The sequence below is a fragment of the Taeniopygia guttata genome, chromosome 9 (genome assembly GCF_048771995.1).
Source record: "Taeniopygia guttata chromosome 9, bTaeGut7.mat, whole genome shotgun sequence".
Taxonomy (NCBI): Eukaryota; Metazoa; Chordata; class Aves; order Passeriformes; family Estrildidae; genus Taeniopygia; species Taeniopygia guttata.
Genome location: NC_133034.1, coordinates 5,471,156 through 5,488,885, shown reverse-complemented (window position 1 = coordinate 5,488,885; position 17,730 = coordinate 5,471,156). Strand labels below are relative to the sequence as shown.

The 17,730-nt window shown below is 51.3% G+C and overlaps 1 protein-coding gene across 1 annotated transcript; it reads left to right on the top strand.

Moving 5' to 3' along the window:
- Positions 1-114: 114 nt before the first annotated feature.
- On the top strand, positions 115-11,639 carry DNAJB11 (DnaJ heat shock protein family (Hsp40) member B11). The gene is made up of 10 exons (XM_030280279.4): positions 115-278; positions 650-806; positions 3,546-3,643; positions 4,540-4,672; positions 5,593-5,735; positions 6,290-6,372; positions 6,850-6,907; positions 7,405-7,516; positions 8,009-8,168; positions 11,271-11,639. The coding sequence occupies exons 1-10, from the start codon at positions 211-213 to the stop codon at positions 11,333-11,335; spliced, it is 1,077 nt and encodes a 358-aa protein (XP_030136139.4). The 5' UTR covers positions 115-210; the 3' UTR covers positions 11,336-11,639.
- The last annotated feature ends 6,091 nt before the right edge of the window (positions 11,640-17,730 follow it).

Genomic DNA, 17,730 nt, shown 5'->3' with positions numbered 1-17,730 from the left:
CGCTCGGCGGCGACGCTCCGGCAGGCGATTGGCCGGCGGCGGTGAAGTGTGAGCAGCCCATTGGCTGGCGGCGCGCGGCGGCGCGCTCGGATTGGCTAGCGTGGAACACCCCGCGCTGCCATTGGCCGGCGGTGGCCGCCGGGGCGCTGCGGAGCCGCCCGGACGCGCCGCTGCCGCCGCTCCCCCTCAGCCGGCAGGGCCGGGCCCGCCATGGCCCCCGCCTGGATCGGCCGCCTCTGCCTTCTCCTGCTCTGCCTCTGCGGGGAGGCCGCCGCGGGGTGAGTGCGCCGGGCCGCGCCCGCGGGCCCGGGGGTTTCGCCGCAGCGCCGGGCCTTCCCCCTGCCCAGGGCCGGCGGCCGCGGCGCTGAGGGGACCCCGTTCCCTTCTCCCCATCGCTTCCCTCTGGCCTGTTTCCCCCAGTCGCTCCCCTCTCTCCCGTTTCCCCTCATCTCTCCCCTCTCTCCTGTTCCCCTCATCGCTCTCCTGTCTCCCCCCATCGCTCTCCTCTCTCCTGTTTCCCCTCACCGCTTTCCCCTCGTCCCCCTCCCTGCCCGTCTCCTTCCCATCCCCTCTCTCTCCCTCCCCGCCTCTCCCATCCCCGTTCTCTCCCCGTTCCCCTTCCCTCACCTTCTCTCTCCCCCCACGGCAGGAGAGACTTCTACAAGATCCTGGGGGTGTCCCGCGGCGCCTCCATCAAGGACATCAAGAAGGCCTATCGCAAACTGGCGCTGCAGCTCCATCCCGACAGGAACCCCGACGACCCCCGGGCGCAGGAGAAGTTCCAGGACCTGGGCGCTGCCTACGAGGTGAGCCCGGGAATGTCCTCCCCGGGCTGGGAAGGGTGGGTGGAGCTCACAGTAAAACAGGCTGGAGCTTGGCCATTGAGACTCGTGAAGATTCGTGCTGGAGCATTCAGGGCATGGGAAAGGAGGTTTGTAGGGAAGTAAAGGCTCTTCCCTAAGGTGCAGCTGGAATCCATCCTTCCCTTGTTACCGTGTGAAATCCCATCTTCCCCCTGTTCATATACTCAGTTCCATCCTACATCTTTTATTGTCACAGAATCCCAGGATGGTTTAGGTTGGAAGGGACTTAAAGATGATCTCATTCCATTTCTTTACTGTGGGCAGGGACCCTTTCCACATCAAATTCCCTTCCTTCCTTCTCATCACTTTCCATACTCCCCATACTACACCAAATTCCATCCTGCCCCTGTTAATACATCCAATTTCATATACTCTCTCAAATATAAAAAAAAAAAGATCCAGAGCATATCAGGTTGCTGGAGAGCTGCTCCTGCCAGAGGACAATCCAACAGGAGGAAACCAAGGCACCAGCTTAAAGTTCTTTGGAATTTATTCCCAGTTCCTCAAGGGAGGAGTGGAGGTGCAGCAGCTCCAAGTGTGTGTAGGGCCAGGCTGGGATTAGTCTGAGCTGATGGGAAGTGAAAGGTGCTGGCCGTGGGTTTAGAGGATATTAAGTGAGAAAATTGTGGCTCACAGCAGGATTCCTGTTATTCCATGATGATGTTGTGGCATGCAGATGATCCCCCACACTGACAGCACGGTGCATTAAATAAATCAAACATAGATTATTGTATTGCCCCAAGCTGTGAAGCCATAGCCTGCTTTCCTTGGCTCTACATACATGCAGGCTGTTTCCTCCATGTTTTCTGTCCTTTTTGTCCTCCTCCTGGCACTGTTGGACTCCATCTGCTGTGCAGCAGAGAGACCCAGAGGAAGATGGTGCTGAAAAATTCAATTAGCAAAAATCTCTAGCAGTGACTTGCTCTCTGGGAGGGAGCTTGAGGTCCTTTGGGAAAAATCCAGCTGCAGGGGAAAGGGTTTGTAGCCTGGCTCCTGCTTCCATCCCTGGTGCTCCTCAGATATGCAAATATTCCTCAAATGAGGAAGTGAGAGAACCAGCTGGCATTTATTTCTCTGTGTGAGAAAGAAAACTGTTTGCTTTAGCTTTTTCTGGGACCCATTTTCTAGTTCAGACTTAAATAAACAGGCTTTATTATCACAGGGAAAATGAATATAAAGACTTTTTTTGTGGAAAAAAGTAATCCCCTGTCATTTGCAGCACCTCAGGATTGATGCACGTGGAGCTGTGAGCTTGGTGCTGCTTCTGTGAGCTGGGATCTTGTTGGCACTTTCTGCTGGCAGAGGATTTCTCTGCCTCTTCCTCGAGTTCCAGTTGGTTTAAGTGTTTGCCAGCAGCTGAGATTGTTCTTTCTATTTAAAAGCTGAGTGAAAAAATGTTTGTAAAAACAAATCAGAAATCTAGTATTCGTGTGTGTGAGGTTTGGAGGAAGCTTTTGATGCCCTCCCTGCAAGGTCTTTATCTGTGTTTAGCCAGGACAGCTCGGAAATCCTTCTGCTGAGTTAGCTGTGGGATACAGTGAGTTGATTTGGCTGTTTTGGGCAAAATGGAACCAGAATTGGTGACCCTTATCAAGCAGAATTTCCCTCACCATAAACCTCTGTTAACAGCACTGCTGCTCAGGGTCTGGGTAGCTGATGATGGCAAAGCTTTCCCAAAAAATTGAGGGGAAAGTAGGTTAATGAAGACATTAACCTGCTCAGTGTCTTCATTTTCACGGGCTCGGTGATTCCAGCCCGGAGCTGCGTGGTCTGAATTCAGCTGTTTCAACTAGGAAAGAGACTGATCCCAGGAGAGGGAGCTGAGACTCTTCTACAAAGAGTCACGAGTCTCAGGATGGATTTGGGAGGAGTTTCCATGGGAATCTCAAGTGGCAAAGGGAGAACTGAGCCCTTACCTGCTGGGTGAAAGTAGTGAAGTCACTGCTGATTTTTTTTCTCTGTTTTCCCATTTATCAGTGGTTATAATTCCACAGAATCTCTGGATGGTTTGAGTTGGGAGGGACCTTAAAGCCCTTCCAGTGCCACTCACTCCTTGCCATGGGCAGGGAACCTCCCACTATCCCAGGGTGCTCCAAGCCTCATCCTACCTGGCCTCGGACACTTCCAGGGATGGGGCAGCCACGGCTTCTCCAAATTCAGCTGGTTTTCATCTTTTAGCTGCTTCTCCACCTGCTGAGTTGCTTCTCCATCTGTTCCCACTCCTGTACAGCCTTCTGAAAGCCAACCTGCCAACTCTGGCTTTTCCAAATATGATCAATGGGGGAGGAAGGGCAAGGAAGACTAAATGTGACCAGAGACTTCTGGATCTCTGAGGCAGGAAAGAGCAAAGATCAAAAGTCACGGCTTAAAAGTCATGGCTGAGACACAGGGATGGTGGTTTGTGATTATTTGTCTCAGCATGTCCTGCTTTGTAGGATTTGAGTTATTCCTTGTGATTCTTTTTTAATATTTAAGATAAACTCAATGTTTATGTTTTCCAGGCTGCTCCTATTTTTTTTTAACGAATGAAACATGCTTGTTAAGGACTTAACTTCTCCAGACAGCACAGCAAGCAGGGTTCCTGTAGAGTCCCCAGTGAGAAGTGCTGAGGGCCCTCAGAGCTTTTTCCAACACCTCCCCTCAGCTCCAGATGAGCCTTTCCTCCATTCCTGCTTTTTCCAGGTGCTGTCAGACGAGGAGAAGAGGAAGCAGTATGATGCCTATGGAGAGGAGGGCCTGAAGGATGGGCACCAGAGCTCCCACGGAGACATCTTCTCGCAGTAAGGAGGTTTAACCCCTTTGGGCTGTCCTGCAGCTGCTGCTCTGATTCTGTGATGCTCAAGCACCCTTTTGATGGGGTTTTTACCTGGTCCAGAGTCACTGATGTGCAAGTTGAGAATTTGAAGACATTTCCAGTGGGTATCCCACATGCAATTTCCAGTTTTGGTGTGCCCCTCTCCTTGCTGCAAGCAGGAACCAGTAGAGACTTCCCACATGGGCACCTCTAGGCACTGTGGGTGATTTTTCAGGTGTAGCACCTTCTTCAAACATGTGGAAACTTTCTCAGGTTATCCCTGTGTGACTGGGGTTTAACCTGTTGTCACACATCACTTTGGGGACACTTTTCCTTCTGCAAAGCAATGCTGTGATTCCTTGCACAGTACCTGTAGAATTTGGAGCATTAAAAACCAAACTTGCACATTGCTTGGACATAACCTGATTTTCTGCCCCTTTGGATAAATTTCCTAAAATAATTCCAGAAGTTGCTCAGCTGCTGTAATCCTGGGTGAGGACTTGCACTACTGCTCTGCTCTGTTCTGAGGGACAATATGCAGGATTCCTAGGGAGTTTCCCTCATCCCTCTTGTCCTCAAACTCCTGAAAACCAACCTGCTAGCAGCGACTTGCAGTGCTGCTCGGAGTTTACAGCTTTTGGTGGTGGCAGCTGAGCAGCAGTGCAGTGTGGAGAGGTCAGATTTTGAGTGTTCTGCTCCAAATTTTGTTTCCTTTAGTGCAGAAAACTTCCAAAATGGCTGCTGTGTTTGAAGACCTTAGTTGTGTTCTGCAGGAGCAAAAAGAGGTTCCTGGGTTTAGGACTGCGAGGAAGCTGCTTTTTAGTGGAGTAGAAGCATTTGCCCAGAATTCCTTCCTGACATAACCAGTGTGCTTAACTCCAGTTTCTTTGGGGACTTTGGATTCATGTTTGGAGGAAACCCTCGCCAGCAAGACAGGAATATTCCCCGAGGAAGTGACATCATTGTGGACCTGGAGGTCACGCTGGAGGAGGTGTATTCAGGAAACTTTGTAGAAGTAAGTTTACTTGTCTCAGTGTTTCTAGGTGTTCCCAGGTTTGAGGTGCCTGACCAGAGCTCAGAATATCTTATCCCAAAAATTAGAGCTGAAATAGATGCTCATTTTCTGTACCTAGCAATGGAGGATGTTGTGGTGCTATTTCCTGTAGTTTACTGAAGAAACCACACATTTATTCACCTTTTGCATCATTGTCTCCATAAAGTGTGATAATCCTGATTTGTTGGCTGTCAGTCACCAGCTCAGCTCGGTTAGTGCAGCAGCCCAGTTGGAAGAGGTGTAAATTGTCCCTCTGTAGAATGTAGGGATATTTGAGGGGCTGTTGATAAGGTTCAAATTCACTTTGCAATTCTTGCAAAACCACATTGAGGATTTTTCAATCTCCTTCTTAGGCCAAACATGTCACTGCAAGTTTCCAGATTATAAAACTGAGAAGAATATGTAGAAAATTATTATCTTCTTTTATGCAAGCTCCATCTCTGGTGCTGACAATCCCTCCTGTGTGCATGTTGGCTTTCCATTGGTTGATTTTGTCTTGTGGCTGTTGGGGGAACTCCAGATAATTTCCCCATTGTGTGTGACAAGGAAGTGCCATAACCAAAGTTTGGGGTGTTCCATCCTAGTGTTACCTTTCCTGTGTGGAAAAGTGTGGAAAGAGAATGGCAATAGTGATGTCAGAGAGAGCTTTTTTGGTGTTTAACATGTGATCACAAGGTGAAAACTTGTCATTGTTTTGCCAAGGCCACATTTGGAGCTATTGTGGCACCACCACACAACAACATGTCCCTGCCTGTGGCATGGGGCTGGAATTCGGTGATCTTTAAGGTCCATTCCAACCCAAACCTGTCTCTCTTCAGAGAAATCCAGACACTTGTGGAAACCCAGGAACGCTGACACCAACCTCTCCCTCTTCCCTGCAGGTTGTCAGGAACAAGCCAGTGGCAAGACAGGCACCTGGCAAACGGAAATGCAACTGCAGGCAGGAGATGAGAACCACCCAGCTGGGACCTGGGCGCTTCCAGATGACTCAGGAAGTTGTTTGTGATGAATGTCCCAACGTCAAGTGAGTTTGGTGCTCTTTCCTGCTCCACAGAATCATAAATTCCGTGATTTTATGTGGTGACATCGATCTGGGGATGTGTATTCCAAACCTCACCGCTAGGTGGGGGAACCCGCCTGTGTTCCCAGGAAAACCTGGGGGCTTTGGGAAGGCTGAACACCGGGTCCTCATTTCAGTCCATTGATTCTTACATCTGTTGGATGTAGAGCTCCCCAATTTCCTCTTCCAGCCTTTTAGTCCTTGCACAGTCACACTGCAGTGGAAGTTCTATGGCTAAATCTGAATGGGAAGCACACAGCTGGATGTGGAATGCCATGCTGTAGTCACACACCCTGATGCTGACTGTGTATTTGGGAGCTTTCAACTTCACCTTCTCCTTGAGTCTCAGCTCACCAGAAAGGCAGCTCTGACTCTGTAGGATTAGATGTGAGCAAGGAGACAATGTGTGAGCTTGTGGGGGTGTTCTCCTTACCCCAGGGACACAAATTAAAAGTTGAGATGAAGTTGAAATAAATAAAGTTGAAAACTGAGTGCTGGGTTGCTCTTCCCGTTTTCAGGCTGGTGAATGAGGAGCGGACGCTGGAAGTGGAGATAGAGCCGGGGGTGAGGGATGGCATGGAGTATCCCTTCATTGGGGAAGGTGAGTGTGTGCTCAGCTCTGAGCTGCTCCTCCTCCGTGGTTCTCTGGCACTGGCAGTGCCCAAGCCCCCCATGTGGTTGGAAGTGCTGTGTTCTCTGCATGTGCTGAAATCCAGGAGCATGTTCCTAAGTCTGAATAACTCCCTTAGCTGGGAGTGGGGTCATTTCCCATAACCTGGGCAGGAGCATCTGTTCCAGGCTTGAGCCTGTGAAGGGATTCCCTCTGCCCTTCAGTACTAAAGGACATCATTAACATGCAGACAGGTCTCCCAGAAAAGCAGAGGTGTGACCTTGTTAAGTTAACACCCATAAAGCCCTAAGCTCTTTAGGAGATGTTTAAGCAGAATTTTGGTCATCTAAAGATCAATTAGTTGTTTTTTTTTTTCCTTTGACTTGTGAGCTGCAAGTCTGTAATATCCTGCTTGTCTCTCCACTCATTCTATTTCCTTTAAACAAAACTTTTCTTTCTCCCCCACAGGTGAGCCCCACGTCGATGGGGAGCCAGGAGATTTGCGCTTCCGAATAAAAGTTCTTAAGTAAGTCTCTGACCTAGTTAGGCTCTTGCTTGGCCACGTGGAGCTTACCCCTCAGCAGGGCAGGTGCAGGCCTGGCACTCAGGGCTGTGCAGGATGCTCAGCCCTCGTAGTGCTGGAGGAGCTGGACTTGAAGCTGTTAAAAGTGGAATTATTAAAGTATTGCTGTTTTTTTTTTGCTTGAATTCACCATGTGTGATTCAGAACAAATTTCTCCTTTTTTCTAGCACACAATCTTGTTATTGTAAGGAAATGTACTACTAAGAAAATTGCTGTGTGAGTCAGGACTTCTTGCCACACCTTACCACTCAGTGCCCTAGAAATAGAAAAGACACTTATCAGTGCATATCTTACACAGGAAAATGAAGCTAAATTTGATTCATTCCTCACTTCCCCTCTTATTTATGATTTCACCACCCTCCCAAATAGAAGGAAAGAAGCTCAAGGACCTGTTTCCCCTCTGGGGAAGGAGTAAAGTTCAATGGCTCTTATTTCCACAGGCACCCAGTGTTTGAAAGGAGGGGAGACGACTTGTACACAAACGTGACAATCTCGCTGGTCGAGGCATTGACAGGCTTTGAGATGGATATTGCCCACTTGGATGGGCACAAGGTGAGGCCCAGGGTGTTGTGTGCATCCCAAATTCACCTGCAGCTGCTCAGGGTCTGATTATCTACAGTATTCCCTCTGTTGGAGCATTCCAGGCCAGTGGACTCTGTGAGGGGTGCACGGTGTGTGCCTCACTTCCAGGCTGTCCCAGCAGAGGGTGGTGTTAGTTCTGGCATGTGTCCAGTAAAACAGCCTGGACCCATGGGATATCACTGGTTTTGGCAAGGAATCGATGTCAGTTGGAGGTTTCCAGTGGGTTGGAAAGGGTGTTGGAGTATTGGGGTGAACACTCAGAACATGGACTGCCCAGAGAGGTGGTGGAGTCCCCATCCCTGGAGGTGTCCAAAGAACATCTGGATGTGGCCCTCAGTGCTCTGTTCTGATTGACAAGATCAATCATGGGTTGGACTTGATGATCTTGGAAGTCTTTCCCAACCTCAGTGATCCTGGGATTCTGTAACACTAATAATGTTCTAAAATTCCTTTTCTCTCCAGGTCCACATTGTGCGGGATAAAACCACAAAACCCGGCGCCAAGCTGTGGAAGAAGGGAGAAGGTCTTCCAAACTTTGATAACAACAACATCAAAGGCTCCCTAATAATCACCTTCGACGTGGAGTTCCCCAAGGAGCAGCTGACGCCGGAGCAGCGGGAAGGTGCGTGTCCAGAGCCCCCAGCCTGACTCTGGCACAGCTCAGCAGGGGCTGCAGCAGTCAGGAGGGACTGTGCTGCCCCTGTGCCCTTGTCCAACATAACCCAGTTGGCTGATGGCCTGTGATGAACTCCCACTTCCCTTGGAAGCAAGGAAGCTTGGCTGCTGCAGCTGTGGCTGAGGTTGGGATGTGCTGCTGCTGGAATGCAGCTCTTGGCAAGTTTGCAAGGTGCTTTGTTTTGGTGCTGCCCATTTGTCTGACCCCACAGCCTTGCTGGGCTCAGCCTCTGTCTGCTTTGCCTCGGCTGGAATGGGATTACAAAGGGTTTTCCAGCCCCTGCTGCTACTTTCTTGGAGGGAAGACTTGTAGGAATCCCTCTGCTGCCGAGGTTAAGGAATATCACACTGCATCAGGAGAAGGGTTGTTCCTTCCCACAGATCCTTCTCCAGGACAGATCTGCTGCTCATCTTCAGTGCTCAAATGGAAACCTGATGAACCATGTAGGAATCCTAAAATTGCCAGGAGGGTAAATCCTTAAATCCTATACTCCTAGCAGGGAATTCTTTGCTCCAGCAGCCTCTGTGGTTCTGCTGCTCCACATCAGAGTAGGAATCAAGGGCCTCATCCTCTGCCACAGGACAAAGATATTCCTGGCATGTACTAGTGCAGGTCTTCAGGAAATCCCCATCCCCAGAACTTCTTCCAGGGCTTCTTTTGAAGTGGATTCACTTCTTTTAGTGGATTTCCTGGACTCCTCAAGTTTGTAGTGGGAAACCAAGCTCTGAGTGTGTTTTATTCCACTGCTTTGGCCACACTGTGCCAGCTGCCCTGTGCAGTCCAGTTGGTGGCTGCAGCTCCAGATGTCCCAAGGCTTTTCCTGCAGCTGTTTGGGCTGGGAGGTCTGTACCTCTGGGCTGGGCTTAGAGTGATCCTGCTTTGTGGTTTTATCCCTGTGCTTTTCCTCTTGTTCCAAGAATGTTGTGTTGGGCACAATGGCCTCGTCACTGTGGAGTCTCAATCCAGGCTCTGCTACCCCTTCCAGAAGCTTCATCAGGCAGCAGCAGCTCTGAAACAGATGTGAGGTTATTCCAGCTGTTGCACTTGGCAGTTTAGAGGACACTGGGCAAGGAGCAGTGACAGAAGTCTCCCATGTTTTTGTCAGAATTGCTCACACACTTCTACGGATATCCGGGAACAGAGGGATGATGGCACTGGCATGGGTGTGTTCAGGCACAGGGCCTTGGGTGTTTCTCGCCCTCCTAAAGCAATTCCACATTTCCCAGGGGAAGGTGACTGGGTAGGCAGTCAGATGTCTTCCTGTGTGCTGGGTATCTCCAAACATCCATGATATCAGGAGTTTATGAGGGAATAGGTCTATCACTGTGTGTGGCAGCAGTTCAGTGTACACATTCAATGGAAAACTCTAGGCTTCAGAATTCAAAACATCCCTTTTTTCTCTTATTGTTGGCAGTATTTCAGTTCTTATCTCCTGACCACATATCCAGCTCCTGGGGCTGTCAGAAGATACTCTATCTCAAAGAGCACCACCCCCCAGCTTTGGAAATAATATCCCTTCTTTCTGCAGTAGGACTTGATCACTGTTGATCAGAGCTTCCTCCCTCTGTGCTGTAACCTGTCACTTCTTGTTGGTATTAGCAACATTTCAAAGGAAAAATTGACTTCATGCTCCAGTAAAAAGTACCTGAAGTGCAGTAGCACCAATTGTTAGGATTCCTGGTTGGAATTCCTGATTAAACCTTGGGTACATGTTGAAAAATATCCTGTGCACTACTGAGGGTGTTCTTCAGACCAGCCAGAGGTGTGGGAGCTGCTGGGAAATGAGATGTGGGATGATGCTAATCCCAATTTTTTCAGGGTTCCTGGAGCGCACCTTTCTCCAGCTACAGCCTTCCTTTCTAAGAAGCAGACATCCAGGAGCCACATCCTCTCACACACCAGCTGGAAAGTGACTTGGAGGCTCCTCTGGATGCAGGAGAGGAAGTGAATTAGCCTTGGAGAATGACCTGTTCCTAATAATGAGCAGCTCCTGGACAGGGGTTCACTTTGTCCTGGTGTTCTTGAAAAAAAGTTCAGGAATCTCTGGCCAACAGCCAAGGAACATGCCTGGCAGAGAGATGTCCTGCTTCCAGTTACTACTTCCAGGACAGTTTTCCAGTATTTTAACACAGCTACTGTGACCCTTATGCATGCCATTATTGGTTTTCAAAAACAGTAGAATGTGTAGCCAAAAAGGTTTAAGGATAGACAAGCAGGACAAGGCTTGCAGGGAGACAAACTGTTTTTCAGCAGGATTTCCTGAAGGATTTGCATGCCTGAAAGGTTGGAATTTTCTTCTGTACAAGTAAATTGGTTGGTTTCATTACTGATAGTCAATCTAAACCTCCCCTGGAGCAATTTGAGGCCATTTCCTCTAATCCTGTCCCTTGTTTCCCTGAGCAGAGTCTGACCCCCACCTGGCTGTCCCCTCCTGTCAGGAGTTTTGCAGAGCCAAAAGGTCCCCCCTGAGCCTCCTTTTTGTCCAGGCTGAGCCCCTTTCCAGCTCCCTCAGCTGCTCCTGGTGCTCCAGCCCCTTCCCCAGCTCTGTTCCCTGCCCTGGACTTGCTCCAGTCCCTCAATGTCCTCCTTTTAGTTATTTGAAGGTCACCACAGTGTTGGGAGTTTCCCTCTGTTTTGGGCTCAGTGCTTTTTGAGGTTGCTCTGAGCTGTGTCCTGAGGGGCTCCAGGGCAGTGAGTGACCAAGCTGAGTTAATCAGAGGGGACTCCCTCTCTAATCTCTGGAAAAACAGTGACACATCCACCCTTGCCACTGTGCTTCCTCTGCTCCATGTGGGCTTGCCCTTTAAGCAGCAGTGGAGACCTGCCAGCCCTGCCCTGTCGTGCTGTGCCGACCCCAGGAGATGAGCTGTTATGGATTTAAGGGCTGAGTCATTCTTTTAGCCTGTTTGGTAAGAATTTGATACAGATCTTTGAACTGCCAGGAGTGTTTAGTGTGCAGGATTTCAGGAATGGGGAAGAAGCGCTGGAAAAGTCATCCTGACATCTTTGCTGTGCTCTGCATGTGACACTCTCCCTTTTCCCTTGCAGGTCTCAAGCAGCTGTTGAAGCAAGGATCAGTGCAGAAGGTCTACAATGGATTGCAGGGATATTGATGTGTGGAAAAATTGGACTTCCCTGGAAATGCAAAGTCAGATTTGTTTTCTCCTGCCCGCTGTAGAAGGGGGAAGAGGGAGGGGGGCAATGGTTGAGATGTAGCTCATCTTTGGTCTGTAAATTATGGAAGTGCTCAGAGTTTGGGGAAATACCTTTTCAGGACATAACTGGTGCTGCCTGTCATGTTCCACGTCCTGGAACAACAGAGATTCCTTGAGCAGGAAAACATAGGTGGGGAAAGGAGTTTTAAATTCCACGCAGATTGGAATTTCTGATTTTTAAATATATTTTGATGTGACTTTTCTTGGCCATCTCAACATATTTTCATAGCTGCTCCTGCTTTTTACGTCCTTGTGTAAATTTATTCCAAATTCTGTTGGTTTGGGGTGATATTTTTAATCCCAGCCCTTCCTCCCCTTCCCCTCTGAGTCCAGAGTGTGGTATTGGTTCAGAGTCTGGTTTTGGGGCAGGAATACTGGTGCTGTTGGAAGTGCATTGGGCTGTGTTAGGCCCCGCAATTGGTTGGGAAAAGTCTCTCTCAAGGCCTCTGTGGGCTCTCCTAACTACCAAGTCCCAAAAGTCAACGCTTGGTTTGAAATTTGAAGGTGCACCAGTTTAGCAAAGACTCCTTGGTCATGGTGGAATTTGGGAGTAGTTCATCATGGCCTTGGCTGTCCCTCATTGCCCCCACATGGAACCAGTCTGGAAAAGCTCCCTCCCCTCCTGCGCTCTGTCCTCCGTGAGGACGGGTGAGGCTGATGGGAATAAAGTGTTTGTTGGAGTCAGAATGGCAAAACCTCCCTGGTGATGTGTTTCTGGGACAGACCTGGGCTCCCCTGTGCCAGGCAGCAACAGAAATCATGGAATCAGTAAGGCTGGAAAAGCCCTCTGACGCTCCCCCAGCACTGCCAAGGACACCACTGGCCCATGTCCCCGAGTGCCACATCCACACATCTGTTAAACCCCTCCAGGGATGAGGACTCCACCACTGCCCTGGGCAGCTGTGCCAGGGCTTGACCACCCTTTTAGGGAAGGAATTTTCTGTCATATCCAACGTAAACCTCCCCTGGAACAACTTGAGGCTGTGTCCTCATGTCCTGTCCCTTGTTACCTGGGAGAAGAGCCCGACGCCTCCTGGCTCCACACTCCTTCCAGTTCCTTCAGGGATCATAGGGCTGTAAAGTGGGATCCTTCCAGCTTCTCCCTACCCCATTTCCTATTTGGGAAATGGATGGGGGAAGTGTTTGCTGGGGAGCAGCAGATGCAGCCTCAAGGTGGTTTTGTTTTCAGTTTAATAGTTTTCCCTCCTTGAGAGCAGGAGGCAGCTCGAGGTGGGCACAGCTCCTGTGTCCATGCTGCCCTTGGTCCAGCAAGTCCCACCCACCCCTGCAGCTCCAGGGGGAGTGACGCAGGGGAAGCAGCAGCCCGGGAAGATTTCCTGTTGGATCCTGTGTACATTTGCCTTGGCAGAGCACAGCAGGGGCTTGGGGAGCAGCTGAGACAAACCCGCAATGCCAGACTCCTGCTTCTCCTCAGAATCCATAAGGATAAAGTGGTAACCCCAGCTAAGGCTGCTTCCTCTGCACATGATGCCCAGTCTTTTCCAGGTGCTGCCTCTGCTCCCCCTTAGCTCAAGTTTCTAGGAAACCTCCGATTTCAAAGAAATTCCTTCCCATATCCCTGTGCATGGGGCTGTTTCCTGTTACTCCAGCTCCTTGCAACCCTGCTCACCTGTAGCAATAAATCCAAAAAGCCAGGATTTCACCCCTAAGCTCCAAGATCTCCCCCAGGGGAAGGTGTTCCCTCTCCTACCTGCACCCCGAGCAGCAGTCAGCGGGTTTATTTTGGGCCCGAGTTCTTGTTCCCACTGCTGTTTTTCCTTTCCCTGCTAATTCCTTTCCTTCCTGTGGTTTGTTTTTATTGCATTGTGGGACCAGACTCTGGAGAGCACAACAATGGCTGCAGAGCCCTGGCTTGCACACCAGCAGGGAGGAAGATGGGAAAAAAAGCCCCAAGTTCCAACCAAAAACCCCTGCTTCCTTCCACCCTTTCTCCCCTTCTGTGGGGTGTGTTCAGCTTCCAACGCCTTTCCCACCTCCAGACAAAGCTTCCAGGGCTTCCATGCTTCTGCCCAGCAGCAACAGCAGTGCTTGCTCAAACGTTCCCAGTGGTTTTGGTGCTTGTTTTAGGATCATGGAATATTTGTCCTCCAAGGACTGGGGGTGCAGAGGGTGCTGGGTGTCCATGGCATTCTCTGTCCCCTTCTCCTGTGACATGGAGCTGGTGGGAGTGAGTCATGGCACACATGGACTCCTTTATCCGTTGAAATGCTTCCCACGAGGTTTAGGTGTTCACATCTTGGTCTGGCACCACACGAGGATCCTGACTGAACCTCCAGGCTGGGAATTCTGTAATGCACAGCTCAAATTTCCAGTCCTTTCTAAGCAATGCCATTCCCAAACTGGAAGAAATAAACGCAAACTTCCTGGGCCTCTTTGAACCTAAATCCTTGGAATTTAGGATTGTGAGGGTTCAGATGAAGGCATGTTGTTCAGTTCTTCTAGGAAAGCATTTGTCCTTGGAATGCAGTCCCAGAAGTCCATGCTGCCTTGGGAAGGCCTGGCTGGAATGGGCTCCTGGTTTATTCCTGCAGGGAATGGTTTTCAGCACCTCCAGGGGCTGTGTGTGTTCTTTCAGGGCCTCACCACAGGCTGGCTTTTAGATGTCATCACCTCCATCAGCTGTGTTCCCACCCTTTGGCTGGATCCCTCCCATCCCAGAGGAGGGGAAGGAGCAGATGGGATGAGGATTCCATAGCAGGTTGATGGTGGGAGGGAATACAGGGCTCAGATCCACCATGGCCTGCAGCCTTGTCCGTGTCTTCTGTCCCTCCACAGCCTGGGCTGGCTGCACCTAGAGCCACATTCCCCATCCCAGACTGGATGGTGACATTTTGGGGCTGCATCAAGGAGTTTCAGCCCTCAGTGTGGAGGTCTTGGGAGGAGGGTTTTGCTCCCTACGCCTTCAGTCACACCAAAGGCTGCTCTCAACTCTGGGAAGTGGGTGAAAGTGTTCCCAAACAGCCATTTTTCCAAGGAAACGTCTCTGAAGGTGCAGTGCAAGCAAGCTTGAGTTTTTCCAAAGAAAAATCTTGTTTTTTCATGTCCATCTCTCTCTGAACCTTTCTGCTCCAGGGCTGGGCAGTGGAGGAAGAAGGGAGAAGGGACTGGTGCCAGGACAAGTCTACTTGGTTTGGAGCGGGAACCTCCAGCTGGAAAGGGAAGGTGAAGCAATGATTTTTCACTGGAATCCTGACTGTGCTTCCCAGCCTGGTCCCCATCCCTGCTGGCTGCATTGCAGGAGCTGGTGGAGCAGCCTGGCTTGCTCCGGAGGGTCCCCAGGGACAGGGCAGCCCTGCGGGGCAGGGCAGAGGTGTGGGATGGGTGGTACCCGCTGCCTTCATCCCTCCTGCCACCCATTCCTGCTCCTGGCCAGCAGCCAGCCCTCTCCTCCCGTTTCCTCCTGCTGGCCTGGGAGGTGAGCGGGAAGGGAAGAGGGCAGCGCTGGGCACCCACCGCCCTGCGAGGAGGGAGTGGCCAGCACGGCCCTTCCCTGTGCTGAGACGCTTTTCCATGGAGCTGCTCCTTTCCGTGTGGGAGCAGGAGGCTGCCAGGAAGCTGAACCCCCAACTCCCAGTGCAGCCCCTGGGGTTAACTAGGGTGTCCCAAAGTCAGGAATTAAAACATCTGTGGCTGTGACACTGTGACCTCTGAGAATCTGGAAGGATGGGGTTTGTTTAGTCCTGAAAAGCCACAATGACACCAGTGCAGGCTCCGAGTGCGTAAGAGGTGTTTACAGGGATAATCCCGCTTCCTTCCACATGGATCCCATCAGCCCCACCTTTTTTTTCCCTCTGCCACCCCAGCAGGCAGCAGAGCCCATCACTGGTTTTGGGCAGCTCCTGGAGCCTTCCAGCCCTTTGTCCTGAGGCACAGCAGCTCCCAAAGGACACGGATGGAGATACCGGCCTTGCAGAGGGAGCTGATGTCCAAAAGCAAACAGGCTGACCTGCCCATCCCATCCAAGCTCCCCGTGGGATGGAGTGAAGGAAAGAGCTGGTTCCTGGCACATGGGCATTGCCTCACTGGAACAAGGATCAAGGCTTGGGCGTCTTATCTGAGCCCTTATCCAGGACAGCGGCAGCGGAGCAGGCCGATGGAAACCATCCTTGGAAAACAAAGCCTTGCCCGGCAATCCCCATGGGTCACTCCGGGAGCTGGCTAGAGCTGCCAGAGGCTTCTGTGCGGGTTCATTCACCCTCCTGCAGAACCCAAAAGTCCTCCAAGGAGAAAATTAAAACCACCCCTCGCTGATGGAATACGCACTGGCGCCTGTCCCGAGCTGTGATCGGGGCGGAAGAGCAACCAAATTTGGGAGAGGATGAGCCATGCATGTGGCTGCCAGCTGCCAGGAAGCTGTGTTGGAGTGCTGGTGGAACTGGTGCTACTGTCCCTGGCTGCCACACCCAGCCAGGCCTCAGTGGCCCCACCATGAGGCACTTGAGGGTTTTGGGGTGAGGAAGAGAAATGTTGGGGCTATGATGTGTTGGAGGTGGATGCTGCCACCATAACCCCTCTGCTGTTGGCCACCGTGTCCAGGTTGGACCCTGATGCTGGTCACCGCCAGGGAAGTGCCTTGGGATGGAGGTGCCGGGTTTGGGTGCATTGCCCATGGACACCAATGGACATGAGGCTGTTCCTCAGGGTTCTGCACTTTTGGGTGATCCCCACTGCCCTTGTGGAAACTCAGGAGCAGCAGCAGCAGTCAGCTCTGTTCTGGAGCATTCTCCAGACACACACAGGGAGCTCAGGGGCAGGATAAAGGCTTTTCCAGAGCTGCGTGGAGTGGACAAGCTCAGACTTGCTCATCTGTCCAAAAGATTACACATTTCTGGAGCACAAAGCAAAGCAAGCTCTGCTGTTCCAGGCCTCCCCCCCAGTGTTTGCCACCTGGGTCTGTCAGTCCTGGCTGCCATCCCTGCTCCATCACAGCCATGGGCATCCCACAGCATCCACGCTCAGCCATCCCAGCCAGAGCAAGGAGCTGCAGCCCAGGGAGAGGGGACTGACTGAGATCAGGAATCACTCCAAGTCCTGGGGACCAGAGCACAACATCTGCAGGTAGCAGAGATGCCCTGAGTCTGGAACTCAAAGCAGAGCTGGGAATGCAGGGGTTTCTCCCAGCTGGAAGGGACTGAATCCCTTTGTGGGCAGCAAATGCAGCACGTGTGACCCTGGGCACTGCCCTGGTGTCCCTGGCCGGGACACGGGGCGCTCGGCCCACAGCGCAGCTCCTGCCAAGGGCACTGCTCCAAGGGCTGAGCCATGACATTCCCGTGCCTCAGCCCTCTTGTTTTGGATTCTCCAGCCTCTCGGAGCCCGCCAAGGGTGGGGAGCGCCCCAGCCCCTGCCCCAGGAGCCTGGGGGAGGCGGGGGCTGCTCCGGGGCTGGCTGGGGGCCAGGGTGATGAGATGTGGGCTTTGGAGACCTCCATCCCTCCATGAGGACAACCCCTAAGGTCATCTTCGCATCCCTTCTCTCCCTCATCTCTTTTTCCATCTTCCCTCATCACACCCTGTCTTGCTCGCAAGGTGTTTAGAAAAGAAAGAGCTGGAAGCTAATCCAGGAAAGCCTCTCTCCTGTCTCCAGCCAGCTCCTGGCTCCCTTCCTGCTGCCAGAGCAGTGGAGATGCACAGGAGAGCTCAAAATCCACTTTCGGGTGAAAGGGAAACATGGCCAAGAGTTTCTTATCGACGCAATCAAAGTTTAAACAGTCAGAGCGGAGGTTTTAGCTTGGATTTGGATAGTGGAAAAGGAAAACTGTCCCCTCACAGCTGTGTGTGCTTGACCTCAGCATCTCACACCGAGCGAGGAAATGAAAAACATTGAGAAAATTACTTAATTGAGTCAAACCAAAACTGGGAGAAGGTTGAAATGAGCTCAGGAGGTTCAACACCCTCCTGCAAACACCACCAGTGTCTTTCCAGAGACCTGGAAAACTTAGCACACAACCCAAGGTCTGGCACAGGGCCTGGCAACACCAAGCCCAGCCAGCAACCAGCAGCCGTGGTCCGGGATGGATCCACAGCTCCACATCAGTGCTGCCAAGGGGAACAAGAGCAGCCAAAGGTGTGGTGGGAGCTGATGGATGGTTTTATTACATAAGGTGTGACATCCTCCCTCCATCCCCACTGGAACAGGGGTGAATGAGGGTTTAACACCATCCTTTTAACCACTCCATGGCTGTTTCTCCTGCTGCTTTCCCCCCACACCTCTCCCCCCACATTTTTCCATCCATGCTCAGTGTTTTTGTGTGGAGTCTCTGTGCATTGCCC